This window comes from Rhinolophus sinicus, linkage group LG10, assembly GCF_036562045.2.
Source record: "Rhinolophus sinicus isolate RSC01 linkage group LG10, ASM3656204v1, whole genome shotgun sequence".
In the NCBI taxonomy this organism is placed as follows: domain Eukaryota; kingdom Metazoa; phylum Chordata; class Mammalia; order Chiroptera; family Rhinolophidae; genus Rhinolophus; species Rhinolophus sinicus.
In genome coordinates, this window is record NC_133759.1 from 75,824,488 (window position 1) to 75,846,466 (window position 21,979).

The 21,979-nt window shown below is 34.8% G+C and overlaps 1 protein-coding gene across 5 annotated transcripts in view; it reads right to left on the reverse strand.

Annotated features, from left to right (window-relative positions):
• Positions 1 to 1,327: 1,327 nt before the first annotated feature.
• Positions 1,328 to 21,979, reverse strand: part of KIF3A (kinesin family member 3A) — a 53,396-nt gene continuing 32,744 nt past the window's right edge. For 2 of the 5 annotated variants that reach the window (XM_019756044.2, XM_019756046.2), the window contains exons 9-19: positions 18,212 to 18,310; positions 16,477 to 16,548; positions 14,357 to 14,365; positions 10,964 to 11,120; positions 10,382 to 10,562; positions 10,056 to 10,166; positions 9,594 to 9,719; positions 7,446 to 7,499; positions 7,025 to 7,093; positions 6,358 to 6,482; positions 1,328 to 4,401 (exon numbers count right to left, since the gene is read on the reverse strand). In XM_019756044.2, coding sequence (XP_019611603.1) covers positions 4,353 to 4,401; positions 6,358 to 6,482; positions 7,025 to 7,093; positions 7,446 to 7,499; positions 9,594 to 9,719; positions 10,056 to 10,166; positions 10,382 to 10,562; positions 10,964 to 11,120; positions 14,357 to 14,365; positions 16,477 to 16,548; positions 18,212 to 18,310 — 1,052 coding nt within the window. In that variant the 3' untranslated portion in view covers positions 1,328 to 4,352. The remainder of the gene's footprint in view (positions 4,402 to 6,357; positions 6,483 to 7,024; positions 7,094 to 7,445; positions 7,500 to 9,593; positions 9,720 to 10,055; positions 10,167 to 10,381; positions 10,563 to 10,963; positions 11,121 to 14,356; positions 14,366 to 16,476; positions 16,549 to 18,211; positions 18,311 to 21,979) is intronic. The other 3 variants (XM_019756048.2, XM_019756050.2, XM_019756045.2) reach the window with 2 other exon arrangements.

A 21,979-nucleotide genomic window follows, 5' to 3' on the forward strand; every position in this document is an offset into this window, starting at 1 on the left:
TTGTATTCGGTTGTAAAGTCCCAGTACAACTGGAGAAATAAAGCCTTTGATTAAAAACTAAAATTTCCCCAGCCCTCTAAACAGGGATGGGGGAGGGGAGCAGGTGTGGAAGGGCGTCTGATCTGTCATATTCTTCAGTCAGAGCCCTGAGCCTGTTTGAGTAAGACAAAGTGATGTTCTGATAACGTTGATAAAAGCAGCTTGAAGGTTGGGTCACAGGAAGCCTAAGATAAACGCTCAGAGGAAACAGGTCTTTTTTGAAGTAGCCTCTTCATAATCATTTTCCCACACATTTGTTCAACTTCCGAAGGAGGACTGAATATCTGATTTGCTTTGCAAATGCAACAGCTTAAGAATGAGACATTCAGATAATGTCATGACAAATGGTTTGGAAGGCTCCTCCAGCTCGCTCAGAGCTGCGGCTTCAGAGATGTGCTTACTGTTCACCTAGGCACAGGCGAACCATGGTCCCTCAGACTGACACTTGGGGATTTGTTTGGTTTTGATTTTGTTCGTACTTGGTTTTAAAAGAGATTTCTGGAGGGTCTTCAGGAGAATGGACAATGCGCGTTGCCTGATGAAAGTGAGTATCACAGCTCCAACTCAGCTGGGGAAAAGGGGTAGAGGGTGCGAAGAAGGCAGCGGTTACTATCTTGTTTCTGCCATGGCAGGCCTGTCATTTTATCTTCACATCCCACACACATGCAGTTTATAACATAAGCTAGCAGGTGGGGAAAGGAAGAGAGCGAGCCCTAAAGTGGCCATTAGAGTCTCCCATGTGAAAAGCACATTTAAGTCCTTTGAAACTTGCCTACAAATCAAACCCTCTCAGTGTCCTCTGTGAAGGCCTCCTAGCACGGCGCCTGGTAAATGTTTGTCAAAAGAATCCACGATTAACACTAACCCAAGCAATGCTATTGGTTTAGAGATACCATAAGCTCATTGAAATGTTTTGAAAGAGATCCTATCGCTACCACTCAGAAATGTCTCCTTCTACCTTTTAGTGAGATACGCTGTGCATACACAGTACAAGTTTCTGTTCTCAAACCTAATGGAAAGGATAACAAAACCTGGATAAAAAATATTTTTGGTGAAAATAAATTTTATCGATGAGAGGAAGCACATTTAAAAACAACTCTCCCTGGTTACTGTTTCATGATGGTTTCTGTTTAAAGACTCACACCACTGAGTTTCTGGGTGTGAAATTACACAGGCCTCTCGTAATCACATGAAACTGAGATGGCCAGGCATGAAGAACCCATCTATTTGTATCAGGATGGATGTAAACACCAAAATAATTATTTAAAGAGTCAGATCACTACTACAAACATTAGGCAAACACTTTTATTTCTTACTTAACCATGCTGCACGTATATATACAATACCAATATGTACAACTTGAACAAATACAATTTATACATAAAATACAATGGAAGTGTGACTTTTGAAATTAATGCAACAAACTCATTGTACAATTTGTAATTTTGGCCAGCATCCAGTATTGTAGTAATGCTGCTGAAGTTGTTAATGATCTAAATTAGACTACAGTGTAAGTTCAAAGGCACTAGGAAGGTCTATATTTTCTAGCATTTTTAGAACAAAGAATAACTAAAAAGGAAGACAAATGTATACATTAAGAAATGGGGCAGACACTGGCATTAAGTGTAAACCCTACCCATTCCTTAATTCACAGCCCTGTAGGGAAGAGAGGGACCTTCCTTAGTTAAGGAGAAAGGTATCTTTAACAGACTAAAAAGAAACACAAAAAACACAACCCCAAAACCATAATCATAACTTAAAAAACATGTTACAGATAAAGTGGCACCACCCCCAAAGTAACCTTAAATTTCTTGCTGCAAAAATAGGTCCCCTTTTCCTAGAAAAGTAGATGACACAGCTTGTCAACGGATTCTACTTGCGCGATAAACACATAGAGACAGACCCTCCCCCCACCCCGATTAAACTTACACTTTATGAGAAACTAAACAAAAATGGGGAATACTACATTTTAACATCCTAATTATTAGTATATATAATTACAGGGTTTATTAAAGAACATACCACAACCAACATTCTACTAAGGTCCTTTTAATAAATAAATATTACTACTTTAAATTAAAGAGAAAAATACCCATTCAAAACTTATTTTAAAAAACAAAACAACCCTATTTATATGTGACACTCATTATAAATCTTCCTATTTCATATAATGAGCAAGTTTGTTCATCTATATCCTTTCATAAAATAAATATTGAAGTTACAAAATATTTCATTTGTGCACAAAAACACAATAAATGTGCAGAAACGGCTCTGACTGGAGCTAAATGAATAGCTCTGAAGTCAGTGTCCATATTTTCACCTGGATTATCAGGCCTGCCTCAAATATCTAATTTTGGTATTTCACAAGATGAATATTCATTGTCCATCTGATATAAACAGTTCTAACGTAAATGTTTAAAAAAAAACACAAAAAACCGTGCTAAAGCAGCCTGTTGTTTTTTTTTCAATTTCTCAATGCTTTGATTTTTTTCCACAGGTTGTTTTTTGTTACTGCAGTGGAGTGGAATAGAAAAAATCTAACATACTGGCTTAAATTTTCTATATTGTTTTAGAGCTTAATGTAAAAGTTATTCCTTTCTTATTAACTGCATGGTTAAAGACTAGAAATATGGACTTATAAAAAGAAGTATTCATCTTTTCTTTCTACTGGTAAAATTAAGATTTCTCTAGAGTAATTACTAACAGAGTTAATATGCATCTGTAATTGCTGAGATATTTTGCTGACACAAAGCTTTTACAAACATAAATTCACCTCAAGTCTTCACAGTACGTAAACAATGCCCCACAGAGTAAAGTTATAAACTTCTAACTATCTTACACATTACAAAGAAAATGCTGCCAGTGAAATGCAATTCTTATTACCTAGAAAATACGCACCATACACAGGACATTTAGCACACCCCTTCAGAATGTACTTTAAGTTTATGGACACATTTTTACGACCACTGCACAAGTACACCACCTTCATTCACCCCCCACTCTATACACAGCTTTGTAATTATAAACCAATATTTAACCAAACTCCTTAAAACAATGTTAATTTCATAAATACTAATTTATGAAGTCTCAAAACTTGCAACCAATGTTTCAGGGCTGATTACATAATTTTAAAATTCATAAAAGATACAGTAAGTGGTGTAGCTGTAGCATAATGTTCAAAAATATACAAATTTTGTAAGCAGCCAACAAAAGAAAATACAATCCTATTACAACTTATTTTACTATAAAATAAAAATATTTTTTATTTTTAGAGGAATATGGTCTAACTGGGTTTGTCAATGGAAGAAATTCAGGGAAGAATATTTTTTAAATAAAATATGAAGAAAAACAAGTGTTTTAAAGGCAAAGGATTAAAAGATATTTGTCTTACTTTGGCTGTATCTTTTGGAAAATAGAGACCTTTCTCAATTGGGAGACACAAAGCAATTTCCATCAAAATTTAGAACTCAAAGGAAAGCATCCACTAACACACTTCAAAGTCAATTTTAAAAATATACACATATGGGTAAAGATTAGTGACCACTGTTTAGCTTCTCAATTTTCTGCCACTGTGACTCCTTTATGTTTAGGTACAAATTCAATGTTTCAGGAGAACATGAAACCAGAACAAAAAAGTATATTTGACTTGAACTCAAAGTGGCAAAAAAGGTCAAGAGAGATGCAGATTAAACACATTTTCAAGTTTGTTTGTTAAACATGTACCCTTCTAAAGTATGACTGCCAAATTATAAATTTTCTACAGATCAGTAAGATCAGTCATCTAATACTTAAAATGCAATGACTGATAGTATAAAAATTAGAACATATTTAAACAGGCTGGGCGGGGTTATGATTGAATCATTTCTTCGTTTTGTGGCCCATACATGCGTATATAACAGCCCAACATCGGACAATTAGAGCTGCTACTGTCTGTCTGCAAAATAGGATATACATTTCTTTCTATTTTGAATATCTGGTTATCTAAACAAACAGTAGTTGAGTAAATTACTAGCAGGCTTATGTATACATTTAAACTGCGACTCTATAGTATGAGCTGCTCCCCCAACTTCCCTGCATAGTATAAACTGAAGAGTAATACAACAATCTAAACTACCAGTTGTGCAATTTTAATATGCTATGTTAACTTAATATATATAGACTAACAGTTATTAGACAAATTATTCCAGTCTCACTCCATGATTTACAGCGTCCATTATTTGAAATTACACAAAAGTCTTCAGTGTTTTAATTAAAGATTTTGTCCAGGCATGAGAATATCACTAATTTTTATTGAGATTTTCAGTCTGTAACATTCACTGAAGTAAAGAGTCAATTACCGTTTCAGGCTTTGCAGAACGCTTTCTGTTTGGAGAAGAAAAAAAGAAAACATGAACGCTTTCCTCAAAGACTGAAATGCAAACACTTTCCTTTATGTAGTAGAAAACACTGGGCGACCACAACGTCTAGAAATAGGCCACGGCCTGACAAGTCTGATCATTACGAGATCAGCTCATGCGCACTGTCTCAGGCCAGGGGAAGGTCAGCTAGAGCAGGTGCGAGAGCATGGCAGGCCGCCCCCCACCCACCCAGAGTGGTGCGGGCCTAAGTGGATGATAATTTCCAAAACTGGACTAGACTACGTGGCCAGGCCAAGTGGGCTGCATGCTTGCCACACCAAACCCCCCTGACTACCGCTCTGCGGCATGCTACAGGCACAGGTGTATTCCATAAAAATCAGAGACACACATCATCTGAGGCAACACCGCACAGATGCACGTGTAGGGGCTGATGGAAATCACCACATAAATGTACCATGTTTACTGCAATTTTGCTTAGCACATTGAACTGTGCATGTCTCATGAGGAACACTACACTGAATTATCATGTAATGTAATATCAATAAACCATTGATTGTGTGTATTTATCTATGTTCATGGTCATCTATCATTTTCACAATACAGCAGGCTAATTCTGGTGTACAGAGACGCTGGGTTTGGCTCATCTAATGTTTTTGGCTCACATGCTTTTTCTTTTCTTTTTTTTTTTTTTGGTTAAATCAAAAAGGTATATATTTTAAAATGAGCATTCTGAAAACTATATCCAACACTATATTAAATTATTTCTCTGTTTGTTTTAGGTCCACATAGTTTTACAAAAGTGACTAAAGACTGAGAGATCTCATGCAAATAATTCAATATCTGGCTTCTCCTTTGAAACAATAGGATTCAGAAATCAGGGGCTCTCTAGTCCCAAAACTAAGCAAGAGCAGGGCAGCAGCCACTCACGTTAGGCCCACCACTCTCCAGTTTGCCCCAGTCCCCACCACAGCCTATTTTTTGCCTACAATGAGGCCAACTCTCTTAGTATTTATCATCACACTTGCATTGTTATTTTTCTTACTAACTTCAGAGTTAAGAGGAACACATCCCTATTAAATGTGGAAAAGTGAAACAAGTAGAGGGATTTGTGTGTTTTTTGAACTGCTATGCTCCATTCATTAATATTACATGCATGGCTTCTGCTGGAATATGAAAAGTTTTTAACCTCTTGACACCTAAATACTAAAGATTGTAAAAATTTGTATACTTTTAATATGCTATTGATTCTTCCCCCCAAGTTCAACTATCCCAAATTTATTACTGTTAGGTTGTCTATGAGATTATGCCACACAAAAATACAACTTCCCCCTACTCAAAAATCTATGTCCTCAAAGCAGGGAAAAATAAGCTTATTTCCTCTCATTTCAGGAGCCCCAAAGTCTTACATCCAGTTAAGCAAGTTGAACAGTACTTGATGCAGGGTAGGGAGAGAAGAAATAAACCCAGCCCAAAGCACTCACATTCTGGTTTCCCTGGGCTCGTGTTATGACACATACAGATGACTCAACAGTCAAAACCAGTACCCAAAAGAGAGGAAAAGATGGTCAGGGAAGCTTTCTTTAACCAACAACTGAGGAAATCAAGGTTCTTGGGACAATTTTTATGATAGAAAAATGAATCAGCTGAGTACAATAACTTGGGACTCTAACCAGGCAAATTAATTAGCATCTTCTAGAAGAATCAGTGTAAGAATTAAGGAATTAAGATAGTAGGTGACTGACACATTTGGAAAGAACAAAATACATTAATAATAAATTCTATTACTTAGGAGGGCTAAAGAAACTGATTCTTTAGCAAGATTGTATTTACTCAAATCATAACTACCTAAGAACTTTGATGTATATTTAAATATATCAGCCAAAACATTTACCACATTAACTAAATTTTCTTTAACTGTATCTCATTGCCTTATTTCACGGTATGCAAAGACAGTCCTTACCTTCTCCCTGTCTTTGGCCTTGCTTTTCCCTTTGAGGTCCGTGGCCTCTCCAATTTCATCAAGGACTGCCGCAGGCTCTCCTCAGTATAGGCAAGATACACGTGGGAAAGGTCCACTTCAAAGGGCTAAGAAAAGGAAACACATACCAGATACTCAGAGGAGGAATTTACATCAGATTTGGGGAAAGATTTAAAATACTAAATAAACTCCTTGAAAAAAGCCACAGAAGACCAGACCAAATAAATGTCTAAAGATACCTTCTTCTAATGTCATTTATCGCAATATTCACCAAGGGTTGGTGAATAAGACCTGCCACACTACAAAGTCCTTAATAGTAAAGAAAAACTGCTGCTGTTTTCCCTAAAGCTGTATTTCTCACAGCTCTAAAAAGGACTAGCATTGAAAAGGAGATTCTAATCTCTGAGCATATGCCCATGACGCAGAAGGCGGTGAAGGGTGACTGACAGTGATTCCATGCCACTCCTGTGCAGAAATAAGCCTGCTCCGGACTGAAGGAGCAGAACTGTCTTAGTAATCACCCCATCCTAGAGACTGGCCGACTTTTCCGCACAGCTGATTAACAGATATCATGTTGATAACACAGTGACCCACATTCCTATGAAGAAACAACTGTAATAAAAAACAAAACAAAAAAAAGCACTCTTACATCTTTCTCTTTTTTATCAGGAACTGGAGTCTGCTTCCTCATGTTATTTCCTGTGTAGGCAACACATTTCTCAAAAAAGGGAAAAAAACAGAGGACAATTGTCTTAATTAGCAATTGACACTGTGAATAAGCAAATTACTATGAGACATGCTGATGTTACACGTATTAAACATGATCTAAATGCTGGAACAGAAAGGGACCCAGAGGTCGTTCAGTCCTATGCAGTCCTGACCTACACAATTCCCACTGAATAGTCTGTGTGTTATCATATAGCTAATCAGAGAAACCTCTTATCCACCCTACCGGATTCTCAACTGATTCGTCCTCTGGACCACCTTTCTCCCCAGGAAAGCCAGCAAAATTTATAGTCTACAGGAAGTACTCCACAAGTATTTCATGAAAGGATGAAGGTAATACTCACCAGCTGCCATTCTCCTATGTCTTCATTCCAATGGACATAGTTTTCAATCATTTCCTTTTAAAAGAGTCAAAGATAGTCTAATTTTAATATTTAATAACATTTAAAATACTGAAAAATATTCAAGAAACTAAAATCTTAACATATTAGGGAGAAAAAGTTGTCTCAAAACATTATATACTACATGATACACTTTTTATACATTTAAAAATACCTGCTTTTAAGAGATATATGAAAAAAATATATATATATATATGTAGATGCAATTAAGCCATATAAAAATAACAAGCAAGGAAATGGAGACCATGGGACTCAGGAAGATGGATACCCTGAGTTGGAAAGAGGCAAACGGATGGAAGAAGGGAGAGGGAACTATTTGACTGGAAGTAGGTTACTGCCATGGGCATAGCTTTTGTTTGGGGTGATGTGTTTACTACAAAATAATTAACTAAATGAAAGCAGGCCATCCAAGGACCAACAAGGAGAGTGTACCAAGAACCAGAGATTAATTCTGTGCACCTGACGTCCGAAGGAAAGGTACACTGAGGCTTCTTTTCAGACAAATTTCTTAAAGCTACAGATTCAAACTAAATTTTTAAAAAAATCAATATTTTAAGTTTACTAAAATGTACTGGAAAGAGGAAAATTCTGAGTAAAGAAAAATAGAGGCTGAGATTTCTAAATTATACTATTATTGAGATTTAGCATCCATCTGGAGATAGATAATGGTGATGATTGTACAACATTGTGAATATACTTAATGTCACCAACTTGTACTCTTAAAAATAGTTAAAATTGGGGTGGCCAAATGGCTCAGTTGGTTAGAGCGTGAGCTCTGAACAACAGGGTTGCTGGTTCAATTCCCACATGGACCAGTGAGCTGCGCCCTCCACAACTAGACTGAAGGCACCAAGCTGCCGCTGAGCTTCTGGAGGGGCGGCCGGATGGCGCAAGCTTTTAACAACAAGGTTGCCGGTTCAATTCCCACATGGGAAGATGGGCTGCACCTCCTGCAACTAAGACTGAAAACGGCGACTGGACTTGGAGCTGAGCTGCGCCCTCCACAACTAGATTGAAGGACAACTTGGAGCTAATGGGCCCTGGAGAAACACAGTTCCCCAAGAAAAAAATAAAATAAAATAAAATAAAAAAGTTAGAATGATCAGTTTCATGTTACGTATATTTTATCACACACCACAAACAGACTTAGCATCCATAAGCAGAAAGAAAAAGTTAGCACAGGAGATCTGCTTATTCTATTTATAGGATGAAGGACACTGAATGAATAAACAGGGCCTATACCTTGATTCTGATTGTAATTACAGTAAGTCTTCACTTAACATCGTCAATAGGTTCTTGGAAAATGAAACTTTAAGCAAAATGGCGTATAAAGAAACCAGCTAATTGATATAAATAAGAGTTAAGTTTCTACGGAACATTTCTGGTCACAAAAGAATTCACCAAATTTCTAAATAAAGACCCCAAACCCTCATATTAAACATTGAAATAAATGTGAGGTATACATATATTTAAGAAAGATTGATAAAAATAAGTAAGATAATTATTTTTCAAACTGCTCACCCTAGTTCAGGGAAATATATTTGCAGGTGGCTGGAGCCTGTCTTAGAAGTTCAGGGTAAAAGGAGGGAACCCACCCTGGACAGGGCATCCTTCCCTCAGAGGGCACGTCACACACACCAAGTCACTCAGTCTGGGACAATTTAGACACACCAATTCACCTCATGTGCACATCTTTGAGGTGTGGGAGGAAACAGGAGGACTTGGAAAAAACCCACGCAGACATGGGGAGACATGCAAACTCCACACAGACAGTGGTCCCAGCTGGGAAGCAACTGTTTTTCTGATCAATGTTGTAACAAAATGACACTGAACGAAATGATCTGCTATACATGAATCTGGATTCCTCCAAAGGGCTGAGAAATTCTTATTTAGATACTTAGGTACAGAAACAGAGAATTATGCATTAAGATAACAGCTGAAGTGAAATGTGGTAACATTAGTTCAAGAAAATTTTATCATCAACAACTGAAGTGTAAATATTTAGCACCAATTAAGTGACAAATCGTCTTTCCTTACTCCTTAACCCCAGCCAAGCGACCTAATATCTAGGTAGAACAACGTCCCTCTTACCTGATAATCCTGAGGTATAAAGTTATCGATAATGAGCATCTGGAGTCGAAGCTCCCTGCTAAGTTGTCGAATGTTCTCCAGCAGGCCTTCAATTTCCCTCTGGTGTTCCTGTTGGAGATCAGCCATCTACGAGAAAATCAGTGAAAATACTAAGGACAAACAAGATTTTAAATACAAAACAGTTCCGTCTGACATAGGGCACTGGCCTAAGAGGCCCTGGAAGTGCTTATCCAGTTCTTTCACAAAAACAGTGGACAGAACAACACTATCACCGTCTGTTCCACTAAACACGTTAGCTTAATAGCTAAAATTAAAAATTTCATATAAGGAGAAAATTTTATTCCTTTAAAATTGTAAGCACAGATTATGATTCCTTTAGGATTCTTAACCATCCTTAATCCAAGGAATTCTTTTTTTTAAAAGTTCAGAACGACATTAGTAGGGAATTTCTAAGAGACCAACCTCTGACTTTGCAGCCATCAGCATAGTCCAAACTTTCTTTAATTTCTTGGTCTTTCCCTGTGCTTCTTCTTGCAAACTGGTATATTTTTCTTCAATATCCAAGCGTTCTTGCTATGACAAAAATTGATAAACTTCAAAATAATTTTCTTCATTAAATCACAAATTTAATTATTTAACAAATAATATAAATGTTTAGCAATTATTATCTTCAAAGCAACCCACAGATCTGCTTTAACAATTTATTAAGAGCACAGGTATTTAGCTTTTCAGTAGAAAAATTAAATACCTTAGGCAAAGTGTCAACCAAAACCAAAAAATCACATTACCTCTTTTTCCTCAAGTTCTCTGCGAAGTTGCTCGGCTCTCTTCCTCCTTTCTTCCAGTTCCATATTAGATTCTTCAAGCAGTTTCTCTTGTTCCTCAGCTTTCGCCAACAAATCAACACCCCCAACAATCACTTTCTTCTCCAGTGCAGATAATTTCTCTAGCAAAGACTGATGCTCTTGTCTGTTGATTAAAATGAGAACACTCTACATCATCGATTATCTACTAATCTATCAATACCGTTTCCCAAAATTTAACAAGAATTTGGATGCAAATTTTCAAAACAGGAATATAATTATGTAACATCTCTATCAAATTATACCATTGGGTAGTATTAATTCATGATTTAATCTATAATTAATTCAAATTCACTGGTATTTTTTCCTCCCACATAGAGAGGAAATAAGCAAAACAGGTGTAACTTTTAGAAATACAATATAGTCAATAAAACCTTCTATCCAAAAACAGCTACTCTGGAGACAAAAATCAAGTTTTTAATTACTATTCAATTTTCTTGCTTATACATCCTATGAAAAATAGCAAGAATTTAAATCACAAATCCGTCTCAATTCAGTAGTACTCACTGGGCCTTAAGAAGATCTTTTTCCCGTTTCTCCAATTCAGCTCTAGCCTTGTTTCTTTCTTCTTCTTCCATATCGAGCTTTGTTTCAAGTGCTTTTCTCTCCTCATCAATTTTTGCTTGCATTTCAACCATCTTATCAGGGGAAACTTTCTTTTTACCTATTTGAGTCATTTAATTGTAACAATCACTTTAGAGTTAATGCTTCAGACTTGAACAAAGTATCTTCATTTTTATAAAAGATGCATTCCTCAATAACATAAAATCAAATATCAACATTTTAAGGAATTCAAATCAATAATATGTTTTATGTTCCTAGAAGAACTTTTTAACTAATTGCTAAATTCAAACTGCTGCCAATTGTGCCACAATAACTAAGAACAAAAATAAGTGAAAGAGAAGCAAAACAGATGAGCAGGGGAAAAAAGAGAGATTAACAAGAAAGCCAAATAAATAAAGCAAAGATCTGTGTGTCCCCAAATAACATATATGGTCAAAAAAGCAATATGATTTTTTAGTTACTTTTGTCTGATAACCAGGTACAAAATTAAGTGGCTCTAAAAACACCTCCCCAAAACTTATTACAATAAATAAGCAAAAGTCACACATAGGTATAAAATGAACACATAAAAATATCAGGTAGAACTTACAGCAAGTAGTTTTTAATATATATCTTTAGTGTTTATAACATTTTTGTGGTTACCTGAGGGTAAAGGGAGAGGGGGGATGGTAGAAAAGGGTACAAGGGGTCAACTATACGGTGATGGAAGGAGAACTGACTCTGGGTGGTGAACGCACAATGCAATACATAGATGATGTATTATAGAATTCTACACCTGAAACTTATGTAGTTTTGTTAACCATTGTCACCCCAATAAATTTTAATTTAAATTTTTTTAAAGTTTTTGTTCAATAAAAGTTCTTGATTTTATTTAATAGTATATTTTTAAACGAAAAAAAATTCCATACTGATTATATAACAGTTATATAGTAATTAACCAGGCATTTCATAGTTGCTGAGCTGTCATGATATATCATACCTTAAATGAATAACTAAAATAACTCATATGTCAAACACAGGATCCTAAATCTCCCTAAGTGAGAAAGAACGTGATGTGTCAAATATAAATAGAAATACTACAAAATAATAAAGCTGGAAATACAGTTTCCAATTGATTGTTTTGATTATAATGTCTAGTAGAGTGTTTTACATACAAATAATAGTACAAAGTGTTAAATTTGTTACAATAGTATTGAATTAAAAGCTTACTGAATGAATTTCAAAATCATGAAGTTAAAATGAAAAATCAAAAAGAAAATAAAACTAGCATATTAAACTGGTTATGAAACTGAATCAAAGATAATTCATTTCTGGTAATACAATTTCTTTGAAGCATACTTTTCCTTCAGAAAAAACAAACAAACTTTTCGTAGAATTGATCTGAGGCTCTTCTGAAAGCTTTCTGTCATTCTTAACTTCCTTCCCAAAGGACCACAGAAATGTGTAAACCAGAAGACTTTATAAATTGTTAATGTCTCCACCCAAAAGCTAACTAACCTCTTCTGCTAGCGAGGAAAGAGAACTGAAAAATAACGATGATGGAGATATATATCTGAATATATTCTTTCAGGAACCATGAGACAAAGAATCATTCATAGGCTTTAATTTATCATAGGATAAAATTATATAAAAAACCCCCAAGGGTTTCAAATATATTACCATTTGAGTCTACAGAAACATTAAGTCCAAAGCAAACTTAAGCCACAAGACAAATAAGTTAAATAAAATAGTAAATAAAAGCACTGATCCAAATTCATGCTTTGGTGTGGTGTGATTCATTGCATTCCAAAAGTCAGGATGTAGACCTGATTCAGTGGGCTTTTTTGGCACAGTCACCTGTATTGAATGTTCTGAATTACATACACTGTTAAAAAATAATTTAGAAAAATAATTTAATCCCTATTCCCAATGAATTCCTAGAAAGAATTTCCCATCAGTAATACTATTTCTTAGAAATTTGAGGAGGAAAGTATAAGTTCAGGTACAAAGTAAGTACATGCATAATAAATTGTGACTTCCTTTCCACTTCAGAATTATAAAATATTTTAAAAAAACATGGCAAATATGTTAAGACAAAAAAAACCCAACAAAACCTATATATTATGAAGACATAGATACTAATGATATACAAGAAATGATGTGATGAACACATGTACATTAATTTTTTTAGGCTTCTAGGATTCTAACTGTTTTGTTAACTATTAAAAACAGTTTCCAAACCCATTAAGAGGCAGTAAAATAAAAAGATTTTATATGTAGAAATACAAAAGCATATGCTTACTGATAAATTACTGCTATGCCTAAATTGCATTAGTTATTCAAAACCATTCAAGTAATATTTCCAAACTGATGCTTTAGCAACAAAGATCCTATTGTGTTCTGGTAACACTTTCATAAAGATGACCATGCATATATAGCTAGGTTCAGTTTCAAAAGTCTAATATTTCAGTAACACTATTATTACCAGAATTACTCTGATAAATCATTACATTTCTCCCCAAATAATATTTTAATCTAAATGTAAATATGTACCAATTCTCCCAACCAGGCACTTAAAAACGTGACATCACTAAAAGTCACTTTTACATTGATTTTAAGAAAAATCTTAACCAAACCAACCAACCAAACAAAAATGCTTCTTCTTCTAATACTGCATGATAAAATTCAGCACAAATTTCAGATAAAAAAAAAAAAGTTAATGTCATAGAGTAATTAAGCCAAACAGGAGTAGTAATATTTGAAACTGCCCTATGCCATGTGCTCTACCCAAAACTATGAAAATGAACTTTGGCAAGGTGAACTTAAAGGGAAGAATCTCAGAAAAGTGTTAACTGAGTTAATTTCATAAGCACCCATGGGCATAAGGAACCAGGCATTTGATTCCTCTATTTTTAAAAAAGGAGGGAAAATGCTTAAATCATTTATATTTGTATTTCCAAAATTTGGCTTAATGAGTCTTTAGAAATTTAGGAAAAAAGACAATGCCATCTGGTTCTGGTGATATATTTATTTTTATCTGTTTTGTTAATTAGGTCTAGCACATCCTGTGTGCTTGTCACTACCCACCTAATACTTCTGAATTGTTCCCTTAAAAACATAATTTGGAAACAAGAATGTTCCTAATATCTTCCTCAATAAAAATCAAAATAAAATTTTTAAAAATTTAGGAAAAAAGGAAGTTTTTTTTAAAAAAAAACACACTAAAGCTGTATTTTTTAAATACAAAATATGGATACTTACCTTGTAAAAAATATTAAATTTTAAAAATGTTAAGTGATAAAATTCTTTTAAGTTTAAATAATTGTACCACGTGGAGTGCAAATCAATCACACCAACCTGCTTGATCTTTCAATAAGAAGTAGTAAGCAAATCGTAGACAGGAAGCATATGCACAGAGATGAGGAGGAAAAAAAGAAAAACATTATTTCTTATGTAAAACAAAGAAAAATGTATATTAGCATTCATTTATAGTTTAAGTATAGAAATAAATCATTATCAAAACTGAAACTGAGCAGTTTTATGTAAACAGTAAAGCATATTAAATACAATGTAATTTAAGCAGATAATAAGATTAATTTAGTCTAAGGTTACAATTCAACCTATAGGGCTTATACTGACTCCCAAACTCCTGCAATATAACAAACAGTTCAGCACCAAGTGGGTATAATAACAGTGGACATAGAATTGGGAACCTGCTAAGACCTGGGAAGTATTCTAAAAGAGCAAAACAGATAATTACACCAATTTCAAAACAATTAATAAATTAAAAGTAGCAAAAGTCACGTTGCCCATTTTCAAAATTTCCCAATTCAATGTTCTTCCAATATAAGGATCTGTTACAGGTGTGCCTCTCTTTAAGAAAATCCAACCCCAAACCCTCAATCCCAAATTAGATTAGAGTAGTTTGTAGTGATTATATGATTAACAAAAGGATTTATTTAATGAAGAAGTTTTAAAGGCAGCAAGCTCTCCCAATACATTTGATTTTCCAACTTGATTTATATGCAATATTTTTTCAGAAAAAAACTCTTGTGCACAAAGTGAAGTACACCTGTATAATAAACTTGCATTCAATCTATTAGTAGATCATTAAGGATAATTATAATAATGTTGCTATAGAAGTAAATGATCAATTGATGATTCAAGCAAAAGACATCTTAAATAAGGCCATTCATATTTTTAAAGGGGAAAGTACATACACGTTACACACAGCAACCACATGCTGGGACCACCTTATCTCTACTTCACTAACACACATCACAACAAGAAACTTAATGTTACGTGCTAGGTACACAAATAGTAACTAAAACTGCTTAAATTGAAGAAAGCACAACTCATTTCGTAACATACTTTCATATAACTAGTCTTTAAGGATTAAGGTAAGTTTTAAAACAGAAAATTAAATTAAAATGCCTCCCACTCAGATATTTTCTTGTATTTTGTAGTTTAAATACAAAATAATACCTCTATATGGTTTCTAAAGCAATTTCATGTATTTTATGTTATCCTCTGAAATTAATTGTTTTGGTAAGATTTAAGAATTGTCAATAGAGAAAACAATTCTTAATATTCTTGGAATTCTTCCTCTAGAAAGCTAAAAGCATAAGAACAATAACCACATGTTTTCGCTATTAGTTTTGAAAGGTAAGTATGTCGATAATGCTTTAAAAGGCAGTAAGCTGCAAGCTATTACAAGAAAGCATCACTTCTCTTTCCTTCTGAAAATAAAATATAGATACAATTAATAACACTTTTCAATTTAATTAATTAAAGTTTAAGAAAAACACTAGAGGTTTGAAATAAGTTGATAGATCCTGCATAAACAGTATTTTGTGGATCTGAATTTGCTAATCATACACTAGAAAATCTCTTAAAATCAATCAGGTAATTTTGAAATAGAGATAAATGGCTATTTGATATGAAATACTATTCAATTTATCTTTCCTTGCTTCAAACTTTACTTATTTATTTGGGAGCTTTCAATCTTAAGCTACCCTAAGAATACACCAAAGCATAAAACATTTACAACTGTAAGATAACGTTATAATGGGCACTGGTGTACTTCCGAATGTAATTTGGACTTTTAGAAATTCAGGATCTGTTATTACACATCCCTTATACTGAATAGGATTAGAAATCTGTCATGAAATATGAAAAAGAATGATAAAAATTATTCTTTTATACAGCTTACTAGCTCTCTTTACATTATCTCGATTGCAAAAGCATGAATCTCTCTTCCATTGTCTCAAACATAAGCTTAAGCGTATGTTTTAACAATTATGGATAACTGGAAGCGATGAAGGGGGGTGGAAATCACCACATGCTCTGTTCTCCTGAGAAGTCCAACACGTATTCTGTAAGTAATGACAGGGAGCGATGCAACATTTCTCAAATGAAGCCCATGGGTTATGGAAAAGCCAAAGCTCTGTTAAGAGGATTTAAGAGCTGCCACTCACTAGGCAAGAACTTATCCAGAGGTTTCTCTATGACAGAACATGTGGAGTCTGAGCTACTGCTGCTGCTACTGCCTGGAAGACAAAGACATGAGCCCAACGGGAACCACAGAAAAAGGAAACAAGGAAAGGACACATACACAGAGAAAAATTCAATTCCAGAGAGAATTTTAAAGGACAATCAAGCTTTGTATTAAAGAACCAAAACTTACTTTCCCTTAAAACCAGTCTTGGTAGTCTAGCCAATATTCTCTAATAAAGAAAGCCATGCAGGGGAATTAGAAACTGTATTCCTTTAAGCGTGTACAAAAATAGTGGGCAAACGCCACTATTCACCTAAAACATAGTAATTCAGAGGCTTGGAATGACAAGAATGAAAAATCAGTAAACCATTTGGTGACATGTCTGTTTATTTAAATTATTTAGGTTGATAAGTTAAAGGAACTGAGTTTTAAAATTTAAGCTCTTGCACAATTAAAATCACAGAAATGATAAACTGTCCTTCATTATAGACAGGTTGGTGTGTCTCTAATTTCACTCGTTTCCCTCTAAAACATCAAATTATCAGATATAATTATGTATGTTTCAAAGTTTCATGGCAAAACTTTGAAGAGCTCACTGAACATTTAAAAATTTCTAAGCCTGAAAGGGAGGTATTTTTCTATTAAATGTTTGAACATATGACACAGTGGCATTTTTTTCTATTCAAAATTTTATTTTTAACAAATCTATTATCTGTTTTAGCTTTGAATAGTTTTCCTTTGTGAAAAAATAGGTATAAACACAAAACCATTTTTCTAATAAGTGCTTAGGTTTTGCGGGCCATACAGTCTCATGTGAAAACAGCCAACCATAGACCATACATAAACAAATGAGCACGGCTGTGTAATAAAATTTTATTTACAAAAACAGGTGGTAGGCTGAATTTGGCCAGCAGACTATATTTTGCCAACTCTTGCTCTAAATCATGCTTTTCCTGTCTTTTGAAGTTATAAAATCTTCATAGTTTTTAAATTTGGGACTCCTGATCAAGCAGTGATGGGTTTATTTTCAGCAAGATCATTTTAATAAGAGAAGCAAAATATGTACCAGCTTGGAAACAATGATCCACACTAATGGAAGAGAATTCTGAAATAAATATACATTTAGGGTAAAAAGATTTGAAATGTAGGTGATTATAATATGTCTCTCTCTTTTGCATGTTATCTATACCTTTCTCACAACAAACACAATCTTAATCCACACTTGGCTACAAATGCTCCATAACAGGGTGAGAATGAAAGCACATTTCATAAAGAAAAAATTAAATTAAAAAATAGAATCCTTATATAAATTTATTATTTAAAAATTCAGTGACTTCTAAAGCCTAATCCTGCTTTAGAAAAACTTCACATTATCCTGATTTCCTAAAGTTATGTTCCTAACACAGATGAAAGTCCCCACATAAAATTAAAACCCTACATGAAAATTTTAAATGGTACATCCACTAGAACAGATTTTTACAATTCTAAATTCTAAAAAACCGAGAACATATGGTATTCTAATTCAACTATACATAGATCAATATAGGAGGAAAAACTAATGCAGTTAACCAGGTACATGGCATACTTCCTCTGTTCCAATTGCTACCGATACTAAATATGGCAAAATAATAGGCATGTACTCAACAGCCTTGGGAATGTTAAACCATCAGTAGATAGCAATTCCGGTTAATTTCTAGAACTGAAACAGAACTTACCCCTCCTTTTTTTCCTTTTCTCTCCATCTTCTCCAACTTCACCCTCTTCGTCGTCATCCTCCTCTGACCCACTGATATCAGAGCCTGATATTTCTTCCCCTTGAACAGAAATTTAATACAATGATTATTAATCTGTACCAGGTCACTGGCTATTCAGGAAATGCCTATATCAACTTTCTTCATTAAGTTTTTGTTGCCCTAAGCAAATTTTATATTAATATTCCTAGACAGTATATTAGATACGCTAATCTCAGAAACAGACATGATACAACGTACACAGAGGTTTTATTTTTAAAGTTCCTAAAGAGAAATTAAATTCTGATCCATTTAAAATGTCAAATAACAGTTTAAGTACAGTGTGTGTGTGTGTGTGTGTGTGTGTGTGTGTGTGTGTAAATTACATGTTAGAGTAACTTACTCTAAGAGTTAAAGATTTCAGTCTCTTAAACATGTGATCACTTTTGGGGAGCATTTTCTCCTCAGTTTTCTGTTTAAGATTTTAAATAATTCATTGAACCTGCATATTTTTTAAGAGCAATAAAACTCATCTAATACAGTAAAAAGGACTATACCATAAGAAATAATTCAAAAGAAGAAGGGCTTATTTGTACAAAGATTCTGTGAACTTAAATTTTGGAAAAAGGAATTCATTAAAAATGTTTAAACACCTCAGTAGCAGTGAGCACATCTATTGCCCAAACCTTGGTTTCTAAATACCATTCTCCAATGAAAGGAATCAGGGAGAAATAGATGATTTTAAGGCCAGGGTAGAAAAAATACAAAATGAGCCTAAAACATCTTGGTACCAGAAAATTAAGAAAGTGCTCAAAAACAAATAAATAAATAAAAACATACGGGGGCATGCTGAAACAACACAGGAACAACAACGAACGAGCTCCTAATGGCCCGAGCTGGAACAACTTGAGCAATAAACGAAATAATGATATTACTGTATTATAACCCACAGACTAAAATAAACATCCATGAGTCCATAATGACATAAAAATAACTGAATTGGGCCGGCCCAGTGGCTCAGGTGGTTAGAGCTCTGTGCTCCTAACTCCGAAGGCTGCTGGTTCAATTTCCACATGGGCCAGTGGGCTCTCAACCACAAGGTTGCCAGTTCAATTCCTTGAGTCCCACAAGGGATGGTGGGCTCCACCCCCTGCAACTAAGATTGAACATGGCACCTTGAGCTGAGCTGCCTCCTGGATGGCTCAGGTGGTTGGAGAGCGGGCTCTCAACCACAAGGTTGCCAGTTCGATTCCTCGAGTCCCGCAAGGGATGGTGGGCAGCGCCCCCTGCAACTAAGATTGAACACAGCACCTTGAGCTGAGCTGCCGCTGAGCTCCCAGATGGCTCAGTTGTTTGGAGCGCGTCCTCTCAACCACAAGGTAGCCGGTTCAACTCCCGCAAGGGATGGTGGGCTGCGCCCCCTGCAACTAACAACAGCAACTGGACCTGGAGCTGAGCTGCGCCCTCTACAACTAAGACTGAACGGACAACTTGAAGCTGAATGGCACCCTCCACAACTAGGATTGAAAGGAAAACAACTTGACTTGGAAAAAAAAAAAAGTCCTGGAAGTACACACTGTTCCCCAATAAAGTCCTGTTCCCCTTCCCCAATAAAATCTTAAAAAAAAACACAAAAAAACAAAACAAAACTGAATTAATAAGTATGGGAGAAGGGATTGCTCTTCCACACAACAGAATGCCAAACACTAAACATCAGGAAGAATGATGGGAAGAGAAAGTCACCATTCAGCAAATGCCACAGAATTACTGTTGTAGGCAAGAACCCTTGATGAATGCCAAAATTAGTGGGAGAAAGTATGATGAGACACAAGACCTTTGTATAGTCTCAAAATATCTCCCCACAAGATACATAGCTTGTTTCCCCAAAAATAATACCTAGCCAGACCATCAGCTCTAATGCATCTTTTGGAGCAAAAATTAATATAAGACCCAGTCTTATATAAGACCTGGTATTATATTATATATTATACCGCGTGTTATATATTATATTATATCATATAAGACCCCATCTTATTTTACTTATTTTATTATAGTAAAATAAGATGGGGTCTTATATTAATTTTTGCTCCAAAAGACACATTAGAGTTGATGGTCCTGCTAGGTCTTATTTTTGGGGAAACACGGTATTAATTATAAAGGAAAAAATAAACTAGTAAATTTATAGTGGAGAAACCTTGCAGAATAATTATGACAGAACTACAGACAAATCCTAATTGAGGAACATTCTACAAATATATGACCAGTACTCTTCAAAAGTGCCAGGATCATGAAAGACCAAAAAAAACCCCACTGAGGAACTGGAGAATGAAGGAGACTAAAAAGACATGACAACTAAATGCAGTATGTGATCCTAGACTGAATCCTGGACGAGAGGAAAAGGTCATTAGTGAGAAAACTATCAAAATTTAAATAAGATCTGTAGATCAGTGAACAAATTTCTATTAATGCTAATTTCTTGGTTTCAATAATTGTATTATGATTATATAAGATTTTAACATTGGGGGAAGCTGGGTGATGCGAATGCATAGGAACTCTCCTTACTATCTTTGCAAGTTTTCTGTAAGTCTAAAATTATTTCAAAATAAAAAAATTAAAAAAATATTCTTTTATTGTTTTTGCCTATTTTTTTATGTTTATATGATCAACTCCATTAACCAGATTATAAAATTCTGTTAACTGGATTACAAAACAAATGCCATGAGAGCATAAATAAAATGTGTTAAAAATAAAATCAGTATTACCATCTGATCCAGCAATTCCACTTCTGGGTATATACCCAAAAGAATTGAAAGCAAGGACTCAGACAGGTATTTGTACCCCCGTGTTCACAGCAGCACTATTCACAACAGTCAAAAGGGAGAAGCAAGCCAAGTGTTCATTGATGGATGAATAGATAAACAAAATATGGTATATACACATAACAGAATATTATTCAGCCTTTTAAGAGGGAGGAAATTCTGACACATGCTGAAATACAGATGAACCTCAAGTGCTAAGTGAAATAAGAGAGACATAAACGGACACATATTATATGATTTTACTTATACGAGGTACCTAGAATAGCCAAATTCATTGACAGAGAAGGTAGAATAGTGGTTACCAGGGCCTTGGGAGAATGGGGGATGGGGAGTCAGTGTTCAGTGGGCACAGAGTTTCATTTGGGGAAGATGAAAAAATTCTGGTGATGGATGATGGCGATGGTTGCACACCAATGTGAACATACTTACTGTCACAGAACTGTACACTTAAAAATAGTTAACATGGTCAATTTTATGTTATGTGTATTTTATCACAAAAAATGTAAAAAAATTTAAGTCAGCAAGATAAAGGTAAAAATTCAACATTAATAAATCTAAGGAATTTTAAATCTTTAAAACATACTGACTATAAATACCACCTAGTGGTCACATTTAAAACACCAAATTTCATTATCTAAGAGACAGCTCAATTATTACTGCTTCTCCTCAGTAACCTTACTTTATTGCTTTCTCCAAAAGTTTATGATGTTGGTATCTCTGGATTTCACATCTGATCTAACAAGTTCCCCCACAGACTGAAAAGAGCCAGTAGTACCAAAGCCTGCTGTTTACCTGGCATGCAAAGGAACCCTGTGCCAATCAGTTCTTAGCACAAGGTACAGGGGGTCACTGGGTACTTAATGATGGTTGGTAAGTTTTTCACTCTCATGAACAACGTCTTCAAACTTTCTAACCTTCTAACATTATCTTGTTA